The sequence below is a fragment of the Martes martes genome, assembly GCF_963455335.1.
Source record: "Martes martes genome assembly, chromosome: 3".
In the NCBI taxonomy this organism is placed as follows: domain Eukaryota; kingdom Metazoa; phylum Chordata; class Mammalia; order Carnivora; family Mustelidae; genus Martes; species Martes martes.
In genome coordinates this window covers 129,027,356-129,050,184 of record NC_137890.1, presented here as the reverse complement: position 1 = coordinate 129,050,184, position 22,829 = coordinate 129,027,356, and the positions used below count along the sequence as shown (strand labels likewise).

The window sequence follows — 22,829 nt, the reverse complement described above, 5'->3', positions numbered from 1 at the left end:
AGCAGGCTCACTGCTGAGCAGAGAGCCCGATGTGGGACTCGATCCCAGGACCCTGGGATCATGACCTGAGCTGAAGGCAGAGGCTTTAACCCACTGAGCCACCCAGGCGCCCCAAAGTTAAATTTTAAGCTATACTTTTTCATTTTCATTTTTCACTTATTGTTTCTTTTTGCCTTATTCTAAATGTTGACGTTTTGAATAGTTTATCATGGGACAGAATTTAGAGACTCTATTTGGTTCTTCAACTTCTTTGAGGAAACCTAGTGGTCTTAAGAAATGTTCTTTACTGTTACATTGAACCCGTATTTATATATCAAAAGCCGGCCTCAGAAATCTGGGATGGACTTACTGTTCACTTTTTTCTTCATGGTGCTTTTTTTCAATGTAATATGAAGTGAGTTAGGAAACTTTGCCTCTGAAAGCTTGCCTTTTAAATTTGAGCATTTTCATGTTTGGCATTAGTGAGCATAAAAATAGCACTTAAGGCTAATGAAGGAAATATATAGAAAAGTGCTTAACACAGTGTCTAACATGTAATAGACGCTTAGCAATGTTCAGTTCCTCTTTCATGGGGATCAGACAGAGCCCTGAATGCATTTAATCAATCATCTGTTTTCTTTCTTGGGTTGTTCTTGAATTTTTGTTTTTTTAAGGAGAGTTTTCAGTGGAAGAATGTAGAGGAAGAAGATTCTTACAACCACAAGCAAAGAAATGTATAATCTAGCTAGTAAAACCAAAGCAAGGTGTAGAATAGGAGAGATGAAGCCAACTATTTCTGCATAGGCTGCTGGTAGCCACATAGAAGTTGCTATATTTCTTGATGTGCTACACCTTAGTAGTTCTTTATATAAACACAGGAGACATATCTTTGTTAGGTTGTTGGCCAGCTTCCTTTTTCAGTATTTGGAAAGAATCTTTTATAAATTGGTAGATTTATTTTAATAGGGCTTCAGTTGCCAGTCTTTTAGCTTTAAATTTGAGGCTTCCACCCTTGCATATATTACCAGCAGGACTGGAAAATGAAGAATTCCTCTTCATTGCCTAAATAAGAACAGAACTTATGTCTGTGATAGCAGACTGATTGATGCTTGCTTTTGTGGTACTCACACAGCTGGTTGATTGGTGGTTGGTATTTTTTGTTCTTGTATTTTGCTATATTTCAACATAGAACTGCCTTCTGAATAAGAATGACAGCCAGGCATATCTCTTTCTTTGCTAATTGAGCTAGGCATTGCTTCCTTCTGTGAGCTTCATTTATTCATTCAACTGTGATACATATGTCTCCCCCTCCACACACATACTCAAGTACATACCTCTCAAGTGTTAGTGGTCAAAGGATGAGCCAACATAGAACAGAGTGTTTTTTATACATGTTTAAGGGCCCTCTAAAACTTTTATCAGAAGAACTGCCTTTTATTCTAACTTTTCTGCTCATAAGTAATTCTCTGTGAAAGCTAGAACAGCAACAATCTGCTGAGTAAAAATTTTTTTATTTGGTTATATCATGGCTTCCAGTGTCATTGCTTTGATCTTGGATTTATGCTTCATGGTACTTGTGTTGGTGGTATTTATTTCTACTCTGCCAAAAAACTCGAGAGTCTCTGTGCTCTCCAACACAATGGTTATGAGTAATAGGCAAGGTGTTTTGTTTTTTGTTTTTGGTCTTTTTTGTGGGTTGTGTGTGTGTGTGTGTGTTTATGTGTGTGTTTTTTAAAAAGATTTTATTTATTTGACAGAGAGAGAAGTCACAAGTAGTCAGGGCGGCAGGCAGAGAGAGGGGGAAGCAGGCTCCCTGCTGAGCAGAGAGCCCAATGCGGGCTTGATCCTGGGACCCTGGGATCATGACCTGAGCCAAAGGCAGAGGCTTTAACCCACTGAGCCACCCAGGCGCCTCTGTGGTTTTTGTTTTGTTTTATTTTGTTTTAAGATTTATTTGAGAGAGAGAGCGAGTGGGGTAGGGGTGGTGGGCAGAAGGAGAGGGAGAGAGAGAATCTCCAGCAGATTCCTGCTGACCGTGGAGCCTGACACAGGGCTCAATCTCATGACCCTGACATCATGACCTGAGCTGAATCCAAGAGTCAGTGTTTCAACCCAGGTGCCCCAGTAGACAAGGTTTTAAAATAATCTCTTCAAAAACATTGTTTCAATTCCATTTTAAGCTTTTTAAACCAGTATCTTACATTCATGAATTTAACAGACTTTAAATGTTTTTCTTCTCAGACTCTACTTTTTTTAAGGGTTTTCTGACTCTGGGAATTGAGTCCCCATAAAGTGGAAGGAATGAGTTACTAAAAATTGCTGTATCTTTGTGTCCTTTAAGATCTGACTCTTCCCTAATAGCAAAACAGGATTCCTCCTTTTTTCTTTTTAATAAGTCCTCTAAAAAATCCCAGAATTCTCAATTTGACACTGCCTTAAATTTAAAATGATCTACTTCTATAGTCAGCTACTAATTTTTGCCTAGTCAGGAATTTATAATGCAGCAACAGAGTTCTGGATCATCAAATTGTTTTCAAGACTTTTTTAAACTCAGTTATTTTTAGTAAAGAATATAAACAGAGGTAGAGGATTTTCCACATTTTTCTTAAGTTTATACCAACCAAGACATTACTTTTAATATATTTGGAAGACACTATTACCTTTTCAAAATGCCAAATTTGAAAGTCATGACAGAAGTACTTTGGCAGTAGGAAGAATGTGTGAGCAGTGAAACTACTGGAAGGTAAACAGAGGATTCTGTTAAGAACTTGATTAGGGGTAGACCTGGTAAATTAGCTTAATGTTCCACCACATCAACCATACTTGTTACAAATTACTTTTAAAATATAAGGATTGTTTATTTGGGGCCAAAATATTTCCATGTATGCACAGTGTATTCTAATGTCAGAACAATGCCTGTCAGAATTGTATTACCATTAAGTGTCAAGGTTAAAATCATTAATGGGATAATTTCTTAGCAGGTAGTTTCCAGACTTCAGTAGTCCGTACACGCCTTAAATTTTTTTCATAATCTCTGATGTCTTAAATTCTCTTTTATATTTTAATGGCTTCATTATTTAACTCTCAGAGAACACCACCATTTAAAATGAGGTTGAAGAGACATTCCTAATGCTTGGAATAGCAACTGTGCACGTATTAGACAAGTTCAAATGAGAAAATGCTTCGAATTTGGAGTGTTTCTTGGGGAAGGCTATCTGACCTTTGGGACCCAGTCCTCCGTGGTAGTATTTACTATAGTAACCTGCCGCTGGCAGTGTCCAGCCTGTTCTTTCCTAATTCAGAAACTTAGTCTTGTCAGTCTCCTAGAGTTGATTAGCTAGGGAGTGCTGACTGGAACTAACAGGCTTCCAAGACACTGATAGGGAGAGGGTCAATTTATTAATTTAATAATGAGAAACAACTGCCAGAAGGCCCAGATACTCATGCTGGCCTGACCAGCTCATTGTTTCTCTGTAGACAACCCACATGGGAAGCCAAATTATAATCAGAAGATTGCTTGGTGAGCAAGGAATTGGAACAAAGGAAGTTTTCTAATTTGAATGTTTAATGGCATCAAGTGAAGATAGTGTGATTCATTCATTTTCACATGGAGATAGCCTTGCCATGGGTGGTAATTCTTAGAATCCTTTGGCTGAGACTCTCTTCTGGACAATGTTTGAATTGAGTACTATCTTCTGCTTCTTTGTATTTCCGTTGCTTTTAATAGACACATTCCTCCTCAAAAAGGTCATATCTCAGTCAAGTTATATAGGAAGATATTTCTGACCTTGGAATTATTTCTTTTTCTTTTTAAAGAGATTCTGTTGGGGTGGCTGGGTGGCTTAGTCAGTTAAGCATCTGCCTTTGGCTCAGCTCATGGGATCGAGCCCCACATCTGGCTCCCTGCTCAGTGGAGAAACTGCTTCTCCCTCTCCCTCTTCTCTTCCCTTTGCTTGTGCTCTCTCTGTCTCTCTCTCTCAAATAAAAAAAATATTTTTAAAAAAGACATAAATAAGTTTAAATTGCCTATAACTTTTTTCATATTTTATAAAAATGGAATCATATAATATTTACATATTTGTGGCTGGCTGTTTTTGCTTATTAACATTATGTTTGTGAGATTCAGTGATTGTTCTCTCAGTTGTATACTATTCCAGTATTTAAGTATACCACAGTTTATCTGTTCAACTGCTGATGGTATTTGGGTTCACTCCAGTGTGGTCTGTTAAGAGTAGTGCTGCTACTGGCATTGTTTATACTTCTTTAAAGAAAAATTTTTCCTTATGAATCACTTGTAGATGTCTTTTGATGGACATAAGCTACATTCTGCTTTAGTAGATACTGCCAAGCAGTTTTCCACAGTGATTTTACCAGTTTATAATCAACTCATAGCATATGAAATCTTCTCTTGTTCTGCAGCCTTCTCAACACTTGATATTTTCTGCCCTTTTTTTTCATTTTAATAATTCTGATAGGTGTAGTTGCATTGCATTGTGGTTTTAATTTGCATTACCTTGAGACTGATGAGGTTAAACAGATTTCATGTACTTCTTGGCTATTTTGTAACATTTCTGTTCAAATCTTTTTTACCCATTTTTCTATTGATAACCCCTTCTTTAGAAAATTATGTAGACCTATATATATGCTTACAGAGTGGAGCATGTGAACATGATTTTGATTTTGAACAACTTCTGTTGTTAAGTCCTTGATTGGAGACCATAAAATGGGCTAAAAATGGAATATTCTTGAGGAAGTATACTATCACCTTAGGAATAATATACCTTAGCATGGTGGCTCTTAATCATGGTGTGCATCAGAATCACTAGTGCAGCAACACCAGAAACACTGATGAATTGTATGATGCAGGGGGCTGCATCTGGAGTTTTAAAAACCTCGGCACAGTGGCTCGGTTGGACAAGTGTCTGCCTTTGGCTCACGTCATGATCCCAGGGTCCTGGCATCAAGTCCCACACTGGGCTCCTTGCTCAGCAGAGAGCCTGCTTCTCCCTCCCCCTGCTGCTATCCCTGCTTGTGTTCTCTCTCTTTCTCTGACAAATAAATAAAAATTTTTTTTTAAAAAAGCTCTACAGATGGATGTGATGCCCATCCTATGTTGAAAACCACTACTTCAGAGTGAGACTTCTTTTGGCATTTTTGCCAAAGAGAGTTCTAGAAAATGGTGATCTTGAGAGGAAAAAACCTCTTAGTTTCAGTTTCTAGCTTACTTCAAAGTTTTGCTTAAAAATTTCTTAATTACAGGTAAACATTTTTGGCTATTAAGTCATAATCTTGACATTAATATCTGAATGAAAATTTTAAATATTTTTGAACTCTTTTTTTTATGGAAAATTCCAAGTAGACACAAAATCAAATAGAAGAATATAATGAAGCCATGGTACCCAATACCTAGCTTCTATGATTATCAACACATGGCCCGTCTTGTTTGATTCATTTCTATGTACATACCCTCCCCACCCCTGGATTTTAAAGCAAACCCAGATATGTTATGTCATCTACAAATATTCAATACATATCTCTAAAAAATAAAGTCTTAAAAAAATAACCATGATACTCCATATCACACCCCCCAAAATGAAATGATTTCTTAATTTCATTAAATAACCAGTCAGTTTTCAGTTAAAGAAGTTTTTTTTTACTGTTTATTTGTTTGAAGCACGATCCAAATGAGATCCATATATTTGCAAGTAATACATCTTTTGAGCTCCTCTCTTAAGATAGGCCTTCCTTCCCTCTCTTCTCAATTTGTCGTTATTGAAGAAGAAACCAGATTGGTTGTCTTGTTAGAGTTTCTCACAGTCTGGATTTTGCATTCTTACTGTATTGTTCATACTGTCGTGTATAGTTTTAGGTTGTTTACACTTCCATAAAGAAGAGTTTACCCTCATGAATCACTTGGTATCTGCCTGTCCTTATGTTGACATCTCCTCAGTTTTTTTGGTCATCTGAAGCTCATTCTACAGTAGTGTGTTTGTGGATGCATTATTCTCTTATTCACAAGAGCCTCTGGGGTTACAGAGGTCAGTTTGGCTATATATAAAATCCATATTTATACTGTTTTCTTTGATTACCTTAAATATATCACTCTGTCATCTTTTGGCAAAAAGCTTTGTTGTCCTTAATTGTCCTTACAAAACCTGGCTGATCAAACTTTTTTTTCTTTTTCTTTAAAGGGTTGATTGTCGTAGATGCACAGGCTACTCTTAAATATGTAGTTTCAAGCTGTCTTTTATTTTAGGAGAGTTCTCTTATTTTTTGTATTCTATAGTATTGCTTTGGTTTTCTTCTTTAGGGCCTGCCTTTATAGGTATATCTTTGTCACTTTATGTCTATCACTTTTTAAGAAATTCACTTTATCTCTTTTCTTTAAAATAACTGTTATTGGGACACCTGGGTGGCTCAGTGGGTTAAAGCCTCTGCCTTCGGCTCAGGTCGTGATCCCTGGGTCCTGGGATCGAGCCCTGCATTGGGCTCCCTGCTCAGCAGGAGGCTTGCTTCTCCCTCTTCCACTCCCCCTGCTTATTCTCCCTCTCTTGCTCTCTCTCTCAAATAAATAAAATCTTTTTTAAAAACCTGTTATTGAGATGTAATTCATATACTATAAAATTCACCCTTTTAAATTGTACAGCTCTTAGAGTCACAGAGATATGCACTATCATCGCTGTCTAATTTTAGAACATTTTCAAATTTCGGAAAGGTACCTTAAATCTGTTAGCAGTCACTCCTCCTTTCCCTTCACCCAACTCCTTGAAATGACCTACTTTCTATTTCTGCAGAACTTCCTGTTATAGACATTTCATGGCATCACAATATGTGACTGGCTTCTTTCACTTCACATAATATTTTCAAGGTTCATCCATGTGTGGCATATATCAGTACTTCATTCCTTTTTTGGACAAATACTGTCCCATTGTATGGATATACCCCTTTTTGTTTATCCATTCATTAGTTATCGAGTGTTTGAGTGGTTTCCATTTGGGGCTATTGTGAATGTTGCTGTGAACACTCATGTATGTTTTTGTTGTGTGTTTGTTGAACTACTTCCATATCTTGGCTATTGTATATATGCTGCTATAAACCTAGGGGTGCATATATCCCTTTGAATTAGTGTTTTTGTACTCTTTGGGTAATACCCAGTAGTGCCATTCCTGGGTCATAGGGTTACCTCTGTTTTTAACTTTCTGAAGAACCTTCATACCATTTTCCACAGTGGCTGTGCCAGTTTGCATTCCTGCCAACAGTGCAAGAGGGTTCCTTTTTCTCCATATCCTCACCAACACTGGTTTCTTGTGTTATTGATAAGAGCCATTCTGACAGGTCTGAGGTGATATCTCCTTGTAGTTTTTGGGTTTTTTTTAAGAATTTAAAAAATCTTCGGGGTGCCTGGGTGGCTCAGCGGGTTAAGCCTCTGCCTTCAGCCCGGGTCATGACCTCAGGATCCTGGGATCAAGCCCCGCATCCAGTTCTCTGCTCAGCGGGGAGCCTGCTTCTCCCTCTCTCTTTGCCTGCCTCTCTGCCTGCTTGTGATCTCTGTCTGTCAAATAAATAAAATACTAAAAAAAAAAAAAAAAAAAAAAGATTTTATTCATTCATTTGAGGGACAGAACACAGGCAGAGGGAGGAGTATAGGGAGAGGGATAAGCAGACCCCCCACTGAGTGAGGAACCCAATGCGGGGCCCAGTCCCAGGATCCTGAGATCACGATCCAAGCTGAAGTCAACCGCCTAACTGACTGAGCCACCCAGGGGGCCATCATTGTAGTTTTTGATTTGCATTTCCCTGATGATAAGTCATGATAAGCATCTTTTCAGGTGTCTGTTAGTCATCTGGACATCTTTGGAGAAATGTCTATTCATATCTTCTGCATTTTTAAATTGGGTTATTTGCTTTTTGGGTGTTGAGTTGTATAAGTTCTTTATATATTTTGGATACTAACCCCTTATCAGATATGTCATTTGCAAATATTGTCTTCTATTCCATAGGCTGCCTTTTAGTTTGGTTGATTGTTTCCTTCACTGTTTGGAAGATTTTTATTTTGATGTAGTCTCAATAGTTTATTTTTACTTTTGTTTCCCTTGCCTCAGGTGACATATCTAGAAAAAACGTTGCTACACCTGACGTCAGAGAAATTACTGCCTGTGTTCTCTTCTAGGATTTTTATGGTTTCAGGTCTCACATTTAGGTTTTTAATCCATTGTGAGTTTATTTTTGTGTATGGCATGAGAAAGTGGTCCAGTTTCATTCTTTTGCATGTATCTGACCAGTTTTCCTAATGCCATTTGTTGAAGAGACTTTTTCACATTGGATATTCTTTCCTGCTTTGTTGAAGATTAATTGGCCATATAATTGTGGGTTTATTTTGTGTCTTCTGTTATTTCATTTATCTCTGTGTCTATTTTTGTGCCAGTATCATACTATTTTGGTGATTGTAGCTTTATAATATAACTTGAAGTCTGGAATGCTGATATCTCCAGCTTTGCTTTTCTTTCTCAAAATATCTTTGGGTATTTGGGGTCTTTTGTGGTTCCATATAAATTTTACAATTGTCTGTTCTAGTTCTGTGAAAAGTGCTATTGATATTTTGATAGGGATTGCATTGAATACGTAGGTTACTTTGGTTAATTATAGACATTTTTAACAATATTTGCTCTTCCAATCTATGAGCATGGAATGTCTTTCCATTTCTTTGTGTCATCTTCAGTTTCTTTCACCAGTGTTTTATAGTTTCGGGGGTACAGGTTGTTTACCTCTATGGTTAAGTTTATTCCTAGGTATCTTATTTTTGGTGCAGTTATAAATGGAATTATTTTCTTAATTTCTCTTTGTGCTGCTTCATTGTTGATATATAAAAATACAACAGATTTCTGTACATCAATTTTGTATCCTATGAATGTACTGATTTTTTTTATCACTTCTTGCTGTTTTGGGGGGTTTTCTGTATCATGTCGTCTGCAAATAGTGAAAGTTTTACTTCTCCCTTACCTATTTGGATGTCTGTTATTTCTCTTTGTTGTCTGATTGCTTTGGCTAGGACTTCCAGTACATTTTAAGTTACTTTTTGTGTCTCGTATGAGGAAGGAGGGAATCATTCTTTATTCTTGTGCATGTGCAAATCCATCTTGTCTACCATTCCATTTAACTGTCATGACAGCATTATTGAAGGTCTGCCACAATAACTTTGTGTGGGATTTGACCAAAATCCTTTTTTGTCACTTATTCTCTACTAGTGAAATTAGTTTTTCTCTACTTTTAGGAGGGTGGGAATGGATATAGGATAGCTTTTCTAGTTTTGTAGTTTAGGCTAAAGATTTCTCTTCTGTATTTTTTGCAAAGTAAATACTTATCTCTCTCAGTCTTGTACTTTCTGAGATGTGCCTTTTCTGTTCTCTCCACCAGTTTTATCTGAGCCTTCTCTTTCCCTTTGTCCCTACCGTGCTATATTCTACAATGCTGATTCTACTCCTAGCAGTTTCTCTTCAGTGAGACTTTGTCCTGAAAGGGAGCTTTGGTTTGTTAATTTTGAGAGTTTATAGAACTCAGACTGCACCATTAGACCTTACTTACATCACATTGGAGTCTGTTTGCACTTATTTGTAAGTAGAATTACATTGAACTTCCAGTTTCTGCTGCTGTTCCCAGACTCAGCATGTTCCCTGACACTGTCCAGTGAGTATCTCCTGTCAACTATGAGGCTCTTCTGTTCTGCTTTCTGGCTGTCAGAAGCCCGAGGCCTTTCCACACTTCTTCCTGCACAGATGTTTGTACCACAGAAGCCTTGTTATTGGTAGAAGTTTGTTTCTACTTATTTTTTTTAAGTGATTTTTTTTTTTTTTAAAGATTTTATTTATTTATTTGACAGACAGAGATCACAAGTAGGCAGAGAGGCAGGCAGAGAGAGAGAGAGAGGAGGAAGCAGGCTCCCCGCTGAGCAGAGAGCCCGATGTGGGGCTCGATCCCAGGACCCTGAGATCACGACCCGAGCCGAAGGCAGAGGCTCAACCCACTGAGCCACCCAGGCGCCCCTGATTTTTTTTTTTTAAAGATTTTATTTATTTATTTGACAGAGAGATCACAAGTAGGCAGAGAGGCAGGCAGAGAGAGAGGAAGGGAAGCAGGCTCCCTGCCGAGCAGAGAGCCTGATGCGGGGCTCGATCCCAGGACCCCGGGATCATGACCTGAGCCGAAGGCAGAGGCTTTAACCCACTGAGCCACCCAGGTGCCCCAGTTTGTTTCTACTTATATTTGGAGCTTTGTCTCCTGATTTTGTTGTGCATATTGTCTTTGAATCTTTAGTTTTGCTGTCTTCATTGCTTTGTTTGGGTTTATGGGGAGAGTTAGAAGAATTCAAAAAGTGAACTGCCATTGCTATCATCCTCCCAGAGTCTTCTCATGGGCAAATGTTTTTGAAGCATATTCTGTTCCTTTTTTAAAACAGTGTGGTGTCTAGAAGTTAAAAAGAAACTGCAATCCAATAGTTGATTCTCAGTTCATAACTCCAGGTAATTCTGTAGCGAAACAAGTAAGAGGAACTTTTTCTAGGCTGAGTTAAATATCATAAAATGTATTCATACCTATTGAATGTGTGTTGTATTTTGACTATGCTAAGAATCAACTTTTCCCTTTCAGAATAACAAACCTTTGTACTCATTTGAAGATAATTCAGACTATGTTTATGATGTTATGTGGTCACCCACCCACCCAGCCCTGTTTGCATGTGTGGATGGCATGGGGAGGCTGGATTTGTGGAATCTCAATAATGACACAGAGGTGAGCAGGAAAATAACAAAAATTGCACTGAAAAATAGAAAATTGGAGATTTATTGAATAATTTGTGAAATTCCTTTTATCCCAAGGAATGTAAAAGGGCTCAGTGATTGTAGCCTCATCACAAAGAAACCAAATAAGCTTTGTACCCTTAATAATAAACAGCATGCTGTGCAGTACTGAAGGGAGAAATAATGTTGCCAAGAGCACTGGGGCATTTCCTTTTACTTCTGAAAAGCACTATCATGTCTATAATGTCCTGGCAAAGTCTCATTCATAAGGCAACGGGGTTATTTTTTACTCACAGGCTACAAAGCAGATCGTTTCAGACTGTTGAAGTATGTTAACCTTAATGCTGAATTTCTAAGTTATCTCTTAGCCTTGACAGAATTGTATATCTTCCATAAACATTAGTTTTAGCCTGACTTATTTAAATGAAAGAAAAATTTATTTTGATGACTTGTTCCATGAAGGCTTGAAAACAGAGTGTTATTACTATAAAATGAATAGAGAAACCACAAAATTTCCTAATTACTATGCTAACATTACTTACTGGCAATGAAATGTAACTACAGCTATTACTTACTTTTAGATATGTATATTTTAAATGTTCCTTGAATTCTATACTGATATGTGGGGGTAAGAGATAATGTTTTAGCAGTTCTGTCAGAAACAGTTAATAGAGGATAAAGTCTCTTGGTGCCTTCCCCCACATCCCACTCTTTCCCATATTTCCTCATATTTCTGGTGGCAGCCATCCAAATCACTTGAAGTAAAATAGTTGGATATACAGGCCAAGGGAGTTATATATTAGAAATGTAAGAGTAGTTAAGTGTGCCAGCTCCTGGTTTAGTATTTTGAGGAGGAATATTCAGATACTTTAGGAGAAAGAGTATCTGACTAGGTGGTTGGGATTAATTATACTATTATACTTACCTAAAATGGTACCAATTGTATTTTTTCAGTTTGGATTTTGGTGTTTGAGATTTGGGGTTATACTTAAATGTGGGTCTTTCCTATAATCCTTAACTCAAAAAATATATCTAAATTACAGTTTTTCTCTGTAACAGTTTTGACATTCTAGGAATTAAATTAGTCACTGGGGATGACTAGTGTCAATTAAAAGGATTATTTTTAATCAGGTTTCAAAAATTTTTTTGTGCTTCCAGTCTGAGTCAGACATTGACTGTTCTGTGTGTGGCAAATAAATCTCTTTTTCCTCAGCATAAGAGAAGTACAGGGAGATTCCGGTGGGGTGGGGGGGGGAGTTTGGTGTGTGCCATTGTCTTGGTGCTGTCATCCTACCCTGCTCTAGACAGCTGATGGGAACAAGAGCTTTGGCAAGACCCAGACTGCACCTTCAGTATGAACTCTTTCTAGGAACTGTGGATCAAATCACAGGTTTCAGCTGACAGAGTCACAAGCTACAAAAGTAATTTCTGTCCTCTAAAATTGAACCATAATCTGTTTATGAGGGCTTTTGAAATGTTTCTTTAAAATGGGGTTTTGGCCATCTGTTTTCAAACAGCTTGATTTCTTAAAAAAGTTAAAATAACAACAAAGAATCCTTTATTAAGGAGAAGATCTTTCAAAATGATGTGTGTATCCAGTCATGTGAGAATTTCTTATATAAGAACTTAAGTTATTTTCCCAAACCATTTTCAAGGATTGACTGTAATGTCATTCATAATGTATCACTGAACAGGAAGAAAGTTGGGAAAATTCTTCATCTCTTTTCATCTTTGTTTTAAAAAATGTAGCCCGATTGGAAGAAAGAAGAGTTACTGTTTTACATGTTTATAGAAATCTTGATGAAACTTTTAACTGCACTATATTTTAAATGACTTCAGGTGCCAACTGCCAGCATTTCTGTGGAGGGTAATCCTGCTCTTAATCGTGTAAGATGGACCCATTCTGGAAGAGAGATTGCTGTGGGTGATTCTGAAGGACAGATTGTCATATATGATGTGGGAGAGGTATGGGGCTCACTGCCTATAATTTTGATACATCTGTTTGCTTTCAGGGCATTGTAGCTATGGTATCTTTGTGGCTAAAACTAGCCTTCGAGGTTCATGAGTTGTATAAACCATATGGTTGTAAAGATAAAACTTTTTCCACAACAGAAGCAACTCTTAAGATTAATTTTCTTTCTAAATTGGATGTTCTTTGTCTCCACACAACACATTTTGAGGATAATATCATATATTGGAAGTACCTTATTTCTTGAAGCATAAATTACTAGAGATTAGAAACTTTTCAGGAAGAAGAAATTTGGAGTTACAGTTGAATTATAGACTTTGCATTACGGACTTCGGGACTTTACAGATTTAAGTTCTGATTTTTCTATATGTTTAGATTTGTTTGGGCTAGGTAGTAGAAATCAAAAGTAGTATCTTTGAGAGTTATTTGATGACTGTGTGAAATGTGAGTCTCGACTTCTGAACCTTGTTGCAAAGCCATTATCATTGAATCCAGCAGGATGAGTGGCATCTTTGTGTCATCTTTATTAGTATTTGGGTTGGCTATACACGATGTTCAGGAGTGATTTCCTTCTTTTTAGCCCTGGCTAAAAGAAGCCTTAGTCACTGTTTCTTTTGCTATGCCTTATGAGTCCCCATCCCCTCTGGACTCCCTGTGGCCTCTAGTAATTGGATCTGGAGGGAGGTAGATTGAATCATTTAGAATAGCCAATTGAACTGTCCACACAGATGGAATTGCTCTGTATCTGCACTATCTAATCCCGTAGTCACTAGCCACATATGGCTATTAAAATGTGGCTAGCACAACGAAAGAACTGAATTTTAAATTTTATTTCAAGTAATTTAAATGTGAACAGTCACATGTGTCTGGTAGCTACCATATTGGATAGGACTAATCTAATCTAATCTAATATGGTAGATTAAGAAGCAGGCACATTCATTTGCTATACTGAGTGGTTTGTACCTTAATACAGCAGTGTTGAGATTTCTCCAATATTATGATAACAGTTATCAAAAAGTTTTAGTCATCGGATGCTTCAGGGAGGCAAAAACATCATGAGCCTCTTTTCTCCTTTAGCTATTTGTAGATCACTAAAGTGGTTAAACATAATGTACCTTCTGATGAAGGGATTAAGATATTGAAAATGGTTATCTTATGCACCAAACAAAAATAAATTTCTCATAAGAAACCAGCCCTTTGAAGCGTGCTTCAAAAACTATTTCATATTTGGAATAGTGCAAGAAGTAAAAAATTTTAAGGAATTCCACCCCACCAGCAAAATCCATGAAATAGTGCATAGGAGTTATATTTGCAGAGTATCATTGTTATTCTCTCTTGTACTGATGGTGGTAACAGCAAAAGCGTTTCTGAGGCTGTCACAACACACATCCCAAACATCATCTTTTGTTTTGAAATGTATTGTGAAGCATTGTTATAGTCTCTGTAATTATGGAAAGACCATTTATGTCAATTATTACTTTTTAATGGAAAAATTATTTAAAAACAAACTGAAATACTGGGTAACATGATCTTTTATTTCAGCGTACATAAAACATTGTCTTTCTTTTAACAGCAGATTGCTGTCCCCCGAAATGATGAATGGGCACGGTTCGGCCGAACACTCGCAGAAATTAATGCAAACCGAGCTGATGCAGAGGAGGAAGCAGCTACCCGAATACCTGCTTAACTCCTGAAAGGGGGATATTGTAGCCTTAGCGGGTTTGGGGAAGTCTCTAAGTAGAACCTAAGACTATTTGCATGTTTCTGTCTAAGTGTTCATTAAAAGGAAATTTCGTGGATTTAACCATGGATTTAATGGCGCAAGTAAATCTTACAGTGTCCCTTTTTATATAACATGCATCTTGTTTTGGATTTGTGTAATTTTTAATACAGCCGATTAACTTTACAGATTGCAGCCTTTTCTGAATTCTTATACACAAGTGTATATTTAGTATTAGTTATTCTTCTGAATTCTTTTCAACGTGTAACACTATATTCAAGTTATTTCTAAAGTACAGATTAAATCAGTTCTGCATATTTTTAAATAATCACAGTTCCCTGTTATACTGATACTGTCCTCACTAACCATAATATGTAAGAACAATGTTTATTCATAACCGTAGCATGCATAAATCTACCCAAGCCCCATTCTAATATCCCTTTTCTTCTTTATAATCCATGTGATCACTATTAAATAAAAACAAATATGCTTTAACTTTTCAGATTCTCATTTTGATTTAGCCTTGCAATTTAAATTTTCCCATCCCTTTTATAAAGTGTCTTTTTTTACGTATCTTTCTTTAAGCTCTCAATGTAAGTGGCCACCTCAAATCTCATAAAGTTTTGTGTCTTAAATATGCCATACATTATAATGTAGATCTCTTGATGAAATTATGAACTGATGCTTAACCTGTCAGTGAAAAAATTTATCCTGGGTTAACTTTTGCTTTACTCCCTTTATTTACTTTCCATCTGAGATGTAGTTCTTCTAAAGAATAAACAGAAAGCTGCCTATTATTTTCATTGATTGAGATTATTATGTATGTGAGCTCTCTGAAACTAAAACCTCCTATGAAAGAAATTGATTTCATGGTTGCAGTAGTAGCTATGAAGGAAGTGTTCAAATGAACTTTGTCATTGAATCAACTCCACATCTTGAGATCTGTTACCACACGACCTTTTATAAGCAAGTCTGAAAGGTGAGTGAAAAATATCTAAGAATTAATGTTGAAATCAACCTATTTCAGAATTAGAGGAAAGCATTATGATCAGATCTTTATTTTATCCGCTTTAAATTGTCTATTTCCTTGATCCTAACCACTTATCCTTCTAAAGTTTAACTGTTTATTCAACAGAACATGAACTAGGAAGGAAGAATAGATACAGAATTTGAACGTTTTTGTGGTTGTTTTATAATTCTAACAAAGATCTGTTGAAGATAAATTTCCAAATAATGGGGACGCCTGGGTGGCTCAGTTGGTTAAGCCGCTGCCTTCAGCTCAGGCCATGATCCTGGGGTCCTGGGATCGAGTCCCACATCGGGCTCCTTGCTCGGCAGGGAGCCTGCTTCCTCCTCTCTCTGTGCCTGCCTTTCTGCCTGTTTGTGTGTACTCTCTCTCTCTGACAAATAAATAAAATCTTTAAAAAAAAAAAAGAAATTTCCAAATAATGAAATTTCCAAACTATGAGTATTGTTTAATGTAAAATAATTGACTAGGAATACTAAACCCAACTTAGTTCTAGCTCTGGAACTCAGGAGAAGTGTGATTTTAGCCAAGTCTTTCAATCTTTTTGTGCCTCATTCTTTTTATCCAGGAATTAAGTTTGGTTAGACGACTGTTAAATTTCCTTCTGACTCTAAAATTTTATATTGATTTTGTTTACTTCAGGTAATTCTCCATTTTTATATATTCAGTTTTAACAAATTAGCACCCCATAATTGCCTATTATTTTTTAATAAGTTTTTTATATTAGTAGGCAAATAACTGAAGTTAGCTCATGGTAGCCTTGTCTATGAGTCAGAAGTTTGATTTCAGTCTATGGCCATACCACCCTGAATACACCGGATCTCATCTGATCTCAGAAGCTAAGCAGGGTCAGGCCTGGTTAGTACTTGGATGGGAGAAGTTCGATTTCAGCGGTCACACCTTTTGTTTTTGTTTTTAAAGATTTTATTTGAAAGAGAGTGAGAGCTAGAGAGAGAGAGAGAGAACATACACAGAGGAGAGAGAGAAGAAGACTCCTCGCTGAGCAGGGAGCCCCACGTGGGGCTCAATCCCAGGACCCCTGAATCATGACCTGAGCCGAAGGCAGATGCTTAACTGACTATACCACCCAGGCACCCTGGTTATTACATTTTTGCAATCAGTTTGTAAAAAGGACTAGGAAAAGGGAAAACATCATTATAACTAAGGTTGGAAATCAAGAGATTTGGCAAATTGGATGCTCATTGGATTAAAATTGATATGTTTGATTGTGAAAGAATAAAACTGGTAAGTGAAATACTTAGCACCAGAATTTTTGCTTTTGAGGAATAACATCTCTACCGCCCCACCCCAGCCCCCTAATGCGATGTGGACCTTTGCCCACATAACTTACTGTACATTTTTAGGAACACATAAATTTAATGTGAGTAACTGCCTTTTTTTCTTTTAAGATTTTATTTAGTGAGAGAGGGAACACAAGTAAGGGGAGTGGAAGAGGGAGAAGCAGGCTTCCTGCTGAGCAGGGGGCCCGACACGGGGCTCAATCCCAGAACCCTGGGATCATGACCTGAGCCAAAGGCAGATGCTTAACTGACCGAGCCACCTAGGTGCCCAAGTAACTGCCTTTTAAGTTTGAGTATATGATAGGGCAAAAGGGAAGAACTAAGACTGTCAATATTGATGTAAAATCTTCTGACAAGTCAAGCTGACTAGAAAAGTGTAGCACAGCTTTTTATTCTTTTATGAATGAAAACCTTAAAATTTTCAAAAATACCCAGTTACGGAAATTATACCTTATTTGTTACCAGTTATACTTTTTTTGCTGAGTGGGAAATAAGCCATAGCTTTCAGGCTAATTTACTTTTTTTATTATTTTATAACAATAAAGGATGATGTTATTATCTTTTAAATGAGAAAGATTATTGGTTATTCTTATTTGTGTTGAGGAAGAATACTCAATTTTCAAATACCTAATTAGCTTACACTAAGTCTCAGAAATAATTTTTTTTTAAGATTTTATTTATTTGACAGAGATCACAGTAGGCAGAGGGGCAGGCAGAGAGAGGGGGGAAGCAGGCTCTCCGCCGAGCAGAGAGCCCAATTCGGGGCTTAATCCCACGACCCCGAGATAGTGACCTGAGCTGGAGGCAGAGGCCCAACCCACTGAGCCCCCCAGGCACCCTTTAGAAACAATTTTTGGTATAATTAAAGCAAAACAACAACAACAAAAAAAAACGCACAAAAATTCATTGGTAGAGTCTATCTTTGTGCTTATAGATTCAATTCCCTACAAAGTTTAGAAAATCTCTACATACAATATATTGTTTCAGTAATGCTGACATACTGCATCTTGAAGGAATGGATGACTTAAAATTAGGGGGGAAGGAACTAAAGGAAAGTAGTATTAGGAGTGATCCTAGTCTTAGAATATTGTAAGAATGTTGATTCATTCTGTTTTGTACTAGTACTGAATAAACAGACTATAACCTTTGCCTCTTGAACCACATGGAAAGGAAGGGCTTGAATGAGTGAAAGAAAATCTGATATGAAGCCCGTGATTTTTCACCCATTCTATTGGACAATGCATTTTTAAATCTTTTCCACAGTCCTGATATTTCAACGTTGGTTACTGCAGTGTTTTCTAAATAGGAAAGCTCTACAATATATTGGAGAGGATGCATCTCCAGTTAGCTCCAGCTGCTCGATGGTTGTGAGAACTGAGTTGTTTCAAACATGACACAGCATCCAAGGTGGTGGTGTCATTAGCGTCATGCCTGAATCTTGGGCGTAAGTCTAGGGTAAAAAACCATTGGCTTTGCCTCATTTGATAATGTTAGTGATGAGACTCCCATTTGATTTCTTTTTTCCCCAGTTTACATAGAACAAGACCTGAGTTCTTGCTTTCCTGCTATCATCTTGCTGATTGATAATAATGTCTTACAGGTTTGCAATAATGTCTTACAGGTTTGGGAAAAAGACTTGGGGTTCTTTTTGACTCATTAAAAAGTGCTGGGAAATTATTTACTTAAAGATCTGATTTACAGATTCTGGGAGCTTCTAGTGCTACCAAAGAATTAGAAAGTTGCCTCAAAGACAAGAATAAAAGAACACCTATGTTCAGTATATATTTTGAATTCAGGGATTACAATTAAGAACATTAATTGATCTCTTTAATCTTAACTGCCCCCAAAAGGTTCTAATTTGCTTATATTTAGTATGTTGTTTTTAAAATCCTTTTCATATAAAACAAGCACATTAAAAAAAAAAAAAAAAGATGCTACAGTCCTAACTCAGAATGCCAAATGGAAGACTTTGAATAGTCATCACGCTGCAATGCTTTTCTCAATAGGCCAATGCTCCTGGATATTTTGTTGGACTCTAGGTGTATGGATTCATTCTGCCCGTTCGTGTTTGCAATTCCCCAACTTCTTAAAGTTCAAATGGATTTTAGATTTTTAAGATTTCAATATATAGTTTCTAACCACTGATAGTTTCAACATAGCCAATCAGCCATCTTTTACAAACTTTTCTAAAATTACAGTATTTTGTGTTGTTAGTTTCATAGCAGGAATCTCCGTTTTGGCTTCTTAATATTCCATTACCAGTTCCCAGTCAGAGGATAAAACAGCTTGTACTCAGGTAGGCTTTCAGAAAGGTCTGTTTCACTTTTTGAGGTCATTTTTTCAGGTCTCTGGTAATGTGTTATCATGCCTGTCTTTTTTTTTTAATGTACTTGATTTGGTCAGAAAGCTGTGGGGCAGTGATTGTGTATGGTGTAGAACACACCTACGTGGTGCTGAACATGCAGAGACCTGCCTCTGGTAACTTCAGAAATCAGGTGTACCACCGGTAAGGCTTTGATGGCAAGTAATTTTATCTTTTGTGAATTTTTGTACTAGGTTTTTAAAGTTTTTTCTGAACAAAGTAATAGAAATGCTTTGGAACAAAATCTCTTATGCTGAAGTGTGGCTGGTATGTGAGAAAAAGAACACGGGGCTCAAAAGACCCAAATTCTATTCCTGATACCACCATTACCAGTAATGTCACCTGGCGCAAGGGTCAGTATTCTCATGTGTTAAGTGAGGAAAATGTTCACTTCCTCTGAAGATTATAGGAGATGCAGTGTAAGTGAACGGTGTGTGTGAAAACTTGTAAATTGTAAAGTACCATCCAAATAAGGGATTGTATTTCTTAATTCTTTTTAAGAATACAAAAATGGAGAGAGACCATTTTGTGTAGCCATTGTGCAATGTAATAAGTGCACATCTCCCAAGGACTTAAGTGGCTTGATGTTCAAGAAAATCTTTTTCTTAATTCTAAGACTTCACAGCATAATTTAACCCTCAGATGCTTAGGAGTAGCAGTGAACTGAGAGATATAAATTGCCCTTAATCAGTGATACTTTCCCTGGGAATGTTTTATTACATTCTATGATAAAATTACAAATTATGAAAATAGAAAAAAATGACCCACTCTGAATTTCCAGCCTGCACTCAGCTGTTGCTCTTATGTTACTTACATATAACGTGGGTTGTGATATCTAGAGTCTTAGAGCACATGGAACCGCTTTTTCAAGTTAGTGAGAAAACAAACGTGGTTCATGACTACCCAGTTAGATGTAAGCAGAACTGGAATCCATTACTTCCACAAAAATCTAGAGAACAGCATTAATCAGCTATTATAACTTATATAGTACCGTCCCTTCTTCCCTGAGTTTAGGCCCCTTGAAAATAACTTGTGTTCATTGTAGGAAGATGATCACTTAGAAGGGGGAGCTTCAGTCCTGATGACCTGTGTGTGGCTGTTAGGCTTAGAGGAAGCCCTAATATTAGTCCTGCAGGAATAGCTTTTATATAGCTCACATCTGGATTGGCAGATCTCTGCTATCTTGTATCCAAAATGTGATTCTGAAATAAGTTAAAACCTGACTTATCAATGAACACCAATTGAGCAAGAAACATGGTAAAACGACTAGGTCCTTCCTAATGGGCCTCATTTCCAATAATGTTTTTGATACAATCCTGAATTTGTCAGTACATGAGGTCGTTAGATGGCTTTGGAGGATCTTTAGTTTTCCAAAGGCAAGAGAAATGCCTTAGCCCTCCTGAAACTGAGGAGCTACTTGAGTAGAATTGGTATCAATTGAGAAAAAGGACTTTTATATTTTGTGTTGAAAATCAGACAAGGAGAACAGTGTGACTCATAGAAGACTGCCCTGGGTTTTCTTGTTCTTCTCTCTAAACCTTCATCCACACGATTGTAAAATGAATACTTCAGTGATAATAGTGTAACAAGAGAATAATTGGAATAATACCTCCACATAGATCCAGAGCCCAAAAAAGGCTATCACTGACTATCAGGATGTCTGTCATACCTTAGTTGGAATTCTGTCAACTGATAGGAAAGAATTGACTACTGAATTCTGATATTTGGTGGGGAAGCTCCTTCAAAACACGGTGGTCCTGAGATTTATATTTCTAGTATAGAGTCTTGGACTTAGAGTCAACTTGTGTTGAAACTCAGTTAACCATAACTCTGAGCAACTGGTTTCACCTAAGCTTATTTCCTCATCTACTGCTTCACAGGGCTGTTATGGAATTAAACCAGAATCTGTGTGAAAATGAAGAATTATCAAATATGAGGCATTGCTGTTATGGGAGGTGATGAGTAAGTAACACTCAGCAGGTGAACTGCTCTTCAGTAGCTCTTACAAGGTTGTAGGCTTTATCTCTTGGCTGTTAGAGGCTAAAAACAAGCAGCTAAAATTCTGAGATCTCTGCTTTACCACACATGCCTTTCTGGCTTGCCCAGTTAGGATTCCCTTCTTTCTTTCCCCTCCTGCTTCCTCTATTGACAGAGACCATAAAACCGGTAAGAAGTAAGTTTCAAAGAGATGGAACTGGGAACATGACTTTCAAAGATCTCACATCAGAACTTCATCCTTAATGGAAATCTTTCCATTGTCTCTTTCCAATGTATCTTTCGTTTCCGAAGTTTCCTCTGCCTTATAAAGAGCTGGCCTTTGTACATTCTGACCATGTAGTATTAATAACCGGGTAGCATTTATCGAGTTACTTACTAAATGATTATATATGACTCACACACTCTTATTTATCCTAGCTTCCCTATAATGTGGGAACTATTATAAAGGATTACTAATTATAACTATTATAAAGGATTACTAATTTACAAAAGCAGAAACTAATTTGAACCAATTTCTGTGGGCCTGATTTGTAGCCAGTTTCTGTGGTATAAATGCTCTTACAGGGCCAATAGCAAACGACCAATGTGATGTCACTGAACATGGAATTAGGAAGATACACATATAACGGGCTTTCATTCATCTGGTACAAGCCAGGTCCAGCGTATCACTGGGCCTGGGGACATTAAGTGACTCACAATCTATGAACTAAACCAAAACAGTCTAATTTTTTTTTAAATTTTAATTTTATTTTTTTCAGGGTTCCAAAATTCATTGTTTATGTACCATACCTGATTTTAGAGCTGTATTCTTAACCACTATACTACACTGCCTTTATGATCTTAGCCAATAAACAAGTCAGTTTTTTATTCAGATAATCCTACGGCTACATGCCTGAAAGACCATAGAAGAACACTGTAAGAGAGCAATTAAGGCTCTGGGAACCTACAAAGTAAGTTTCCACTGGCTGAAGATGATGGCGGTAGCTGTAACTTAACCACAACTGAGCAGGCTCCCTGTAGCCTCTCTGTTAGCAAGGGCTGTACGTGAAACCCATTTATCAATCACAGCTTTTCTCCTTCCTAGGCCCTCCCCTAACATTTGCAGGCCTTGAAGCAGTAGGTCAAAAGATTTCACTGTTATAAAAACAAGCTATTAAATTATATTCATAGGGGCACCTGGGTGGCTCAGTGGGTTGAACCTCTGCCTTCGGCTCAGGTCATGATCTCAGGGTCCTGGGATCGAGCCCTGCATCAGGCTCTCTGCTCAGCAGGGAGCCTGCTTCCCCCTCTCTCTATGCCTGCCTCTCTGCCTACTTGTGATCTCTCTCTCTCTGTCAAATAAATAAAATAAAAATATGTTCATAGCATGTACCTATAGCTTGGGTTTGAGAATTTTCAGGATTCCATGTCAAAATGTAGCAGCCAGAGGAGAACAACCCTACAACCCATCCCTCTCCTCCTATCCACCTGTTCTGTGAATGACAGGCCTCAAAGGAACTTTTGTGGATTCTTCAGCCTACGTGCTTAAATTCTGAACCACTGGCAAATAGCCACCTCTTGGCCACCTACAAAGTAAGTTTCCACTGGCTGAAGATGATGGCGGTAGCTGTAACTTAACCACAACTGAGCAGGCTCCCTGTAGCCTCTCTGTTAGCAAGGGCTGTACGTGAAACCCATTTA

General features: G+C 37.5%; 1 protein-coding gene across 3 annotated transcripts in view; it reads left to right on the top strand.

Moving 5' to 3' along the window:
* DYNC1I2 (dynein cytoplasmic 1 intermediate chain 2) overlaps positions 1–14,956 on the top strand; it is a gene marked incomplete at its 5' end in the record, with an annotated part of 146,639 nt that extends 131,683 nt beyond the window's left edge. For 2 of the 3 annotated variants that reach the window (XM_080798522.1, XM_080798520.1), the window contains 3 exons: positions 10,624–10,764; positions 12,612–12,737; positions 14,315–14,956. In XM_080798522.1, the coding sequence (XP_080654648.1) occupies positions 10,624–10,764; positions 12,612–12,737; positions 14,315–14,428 (381 nt within the window). In that variant the 3' untranslated portion in view covers positions 14,429–14,956. The remainder of the gene's footprint in view (positions 1–10,623; positions 10,765–12,611; positions 12,738–14,314) is intronic. The other variant, XM_080798521.1, reaches the window with a different exon arrangement.
* Between the last annotated feature and the right edge of the window lie 7,873 nt (positions 14,957–22,829).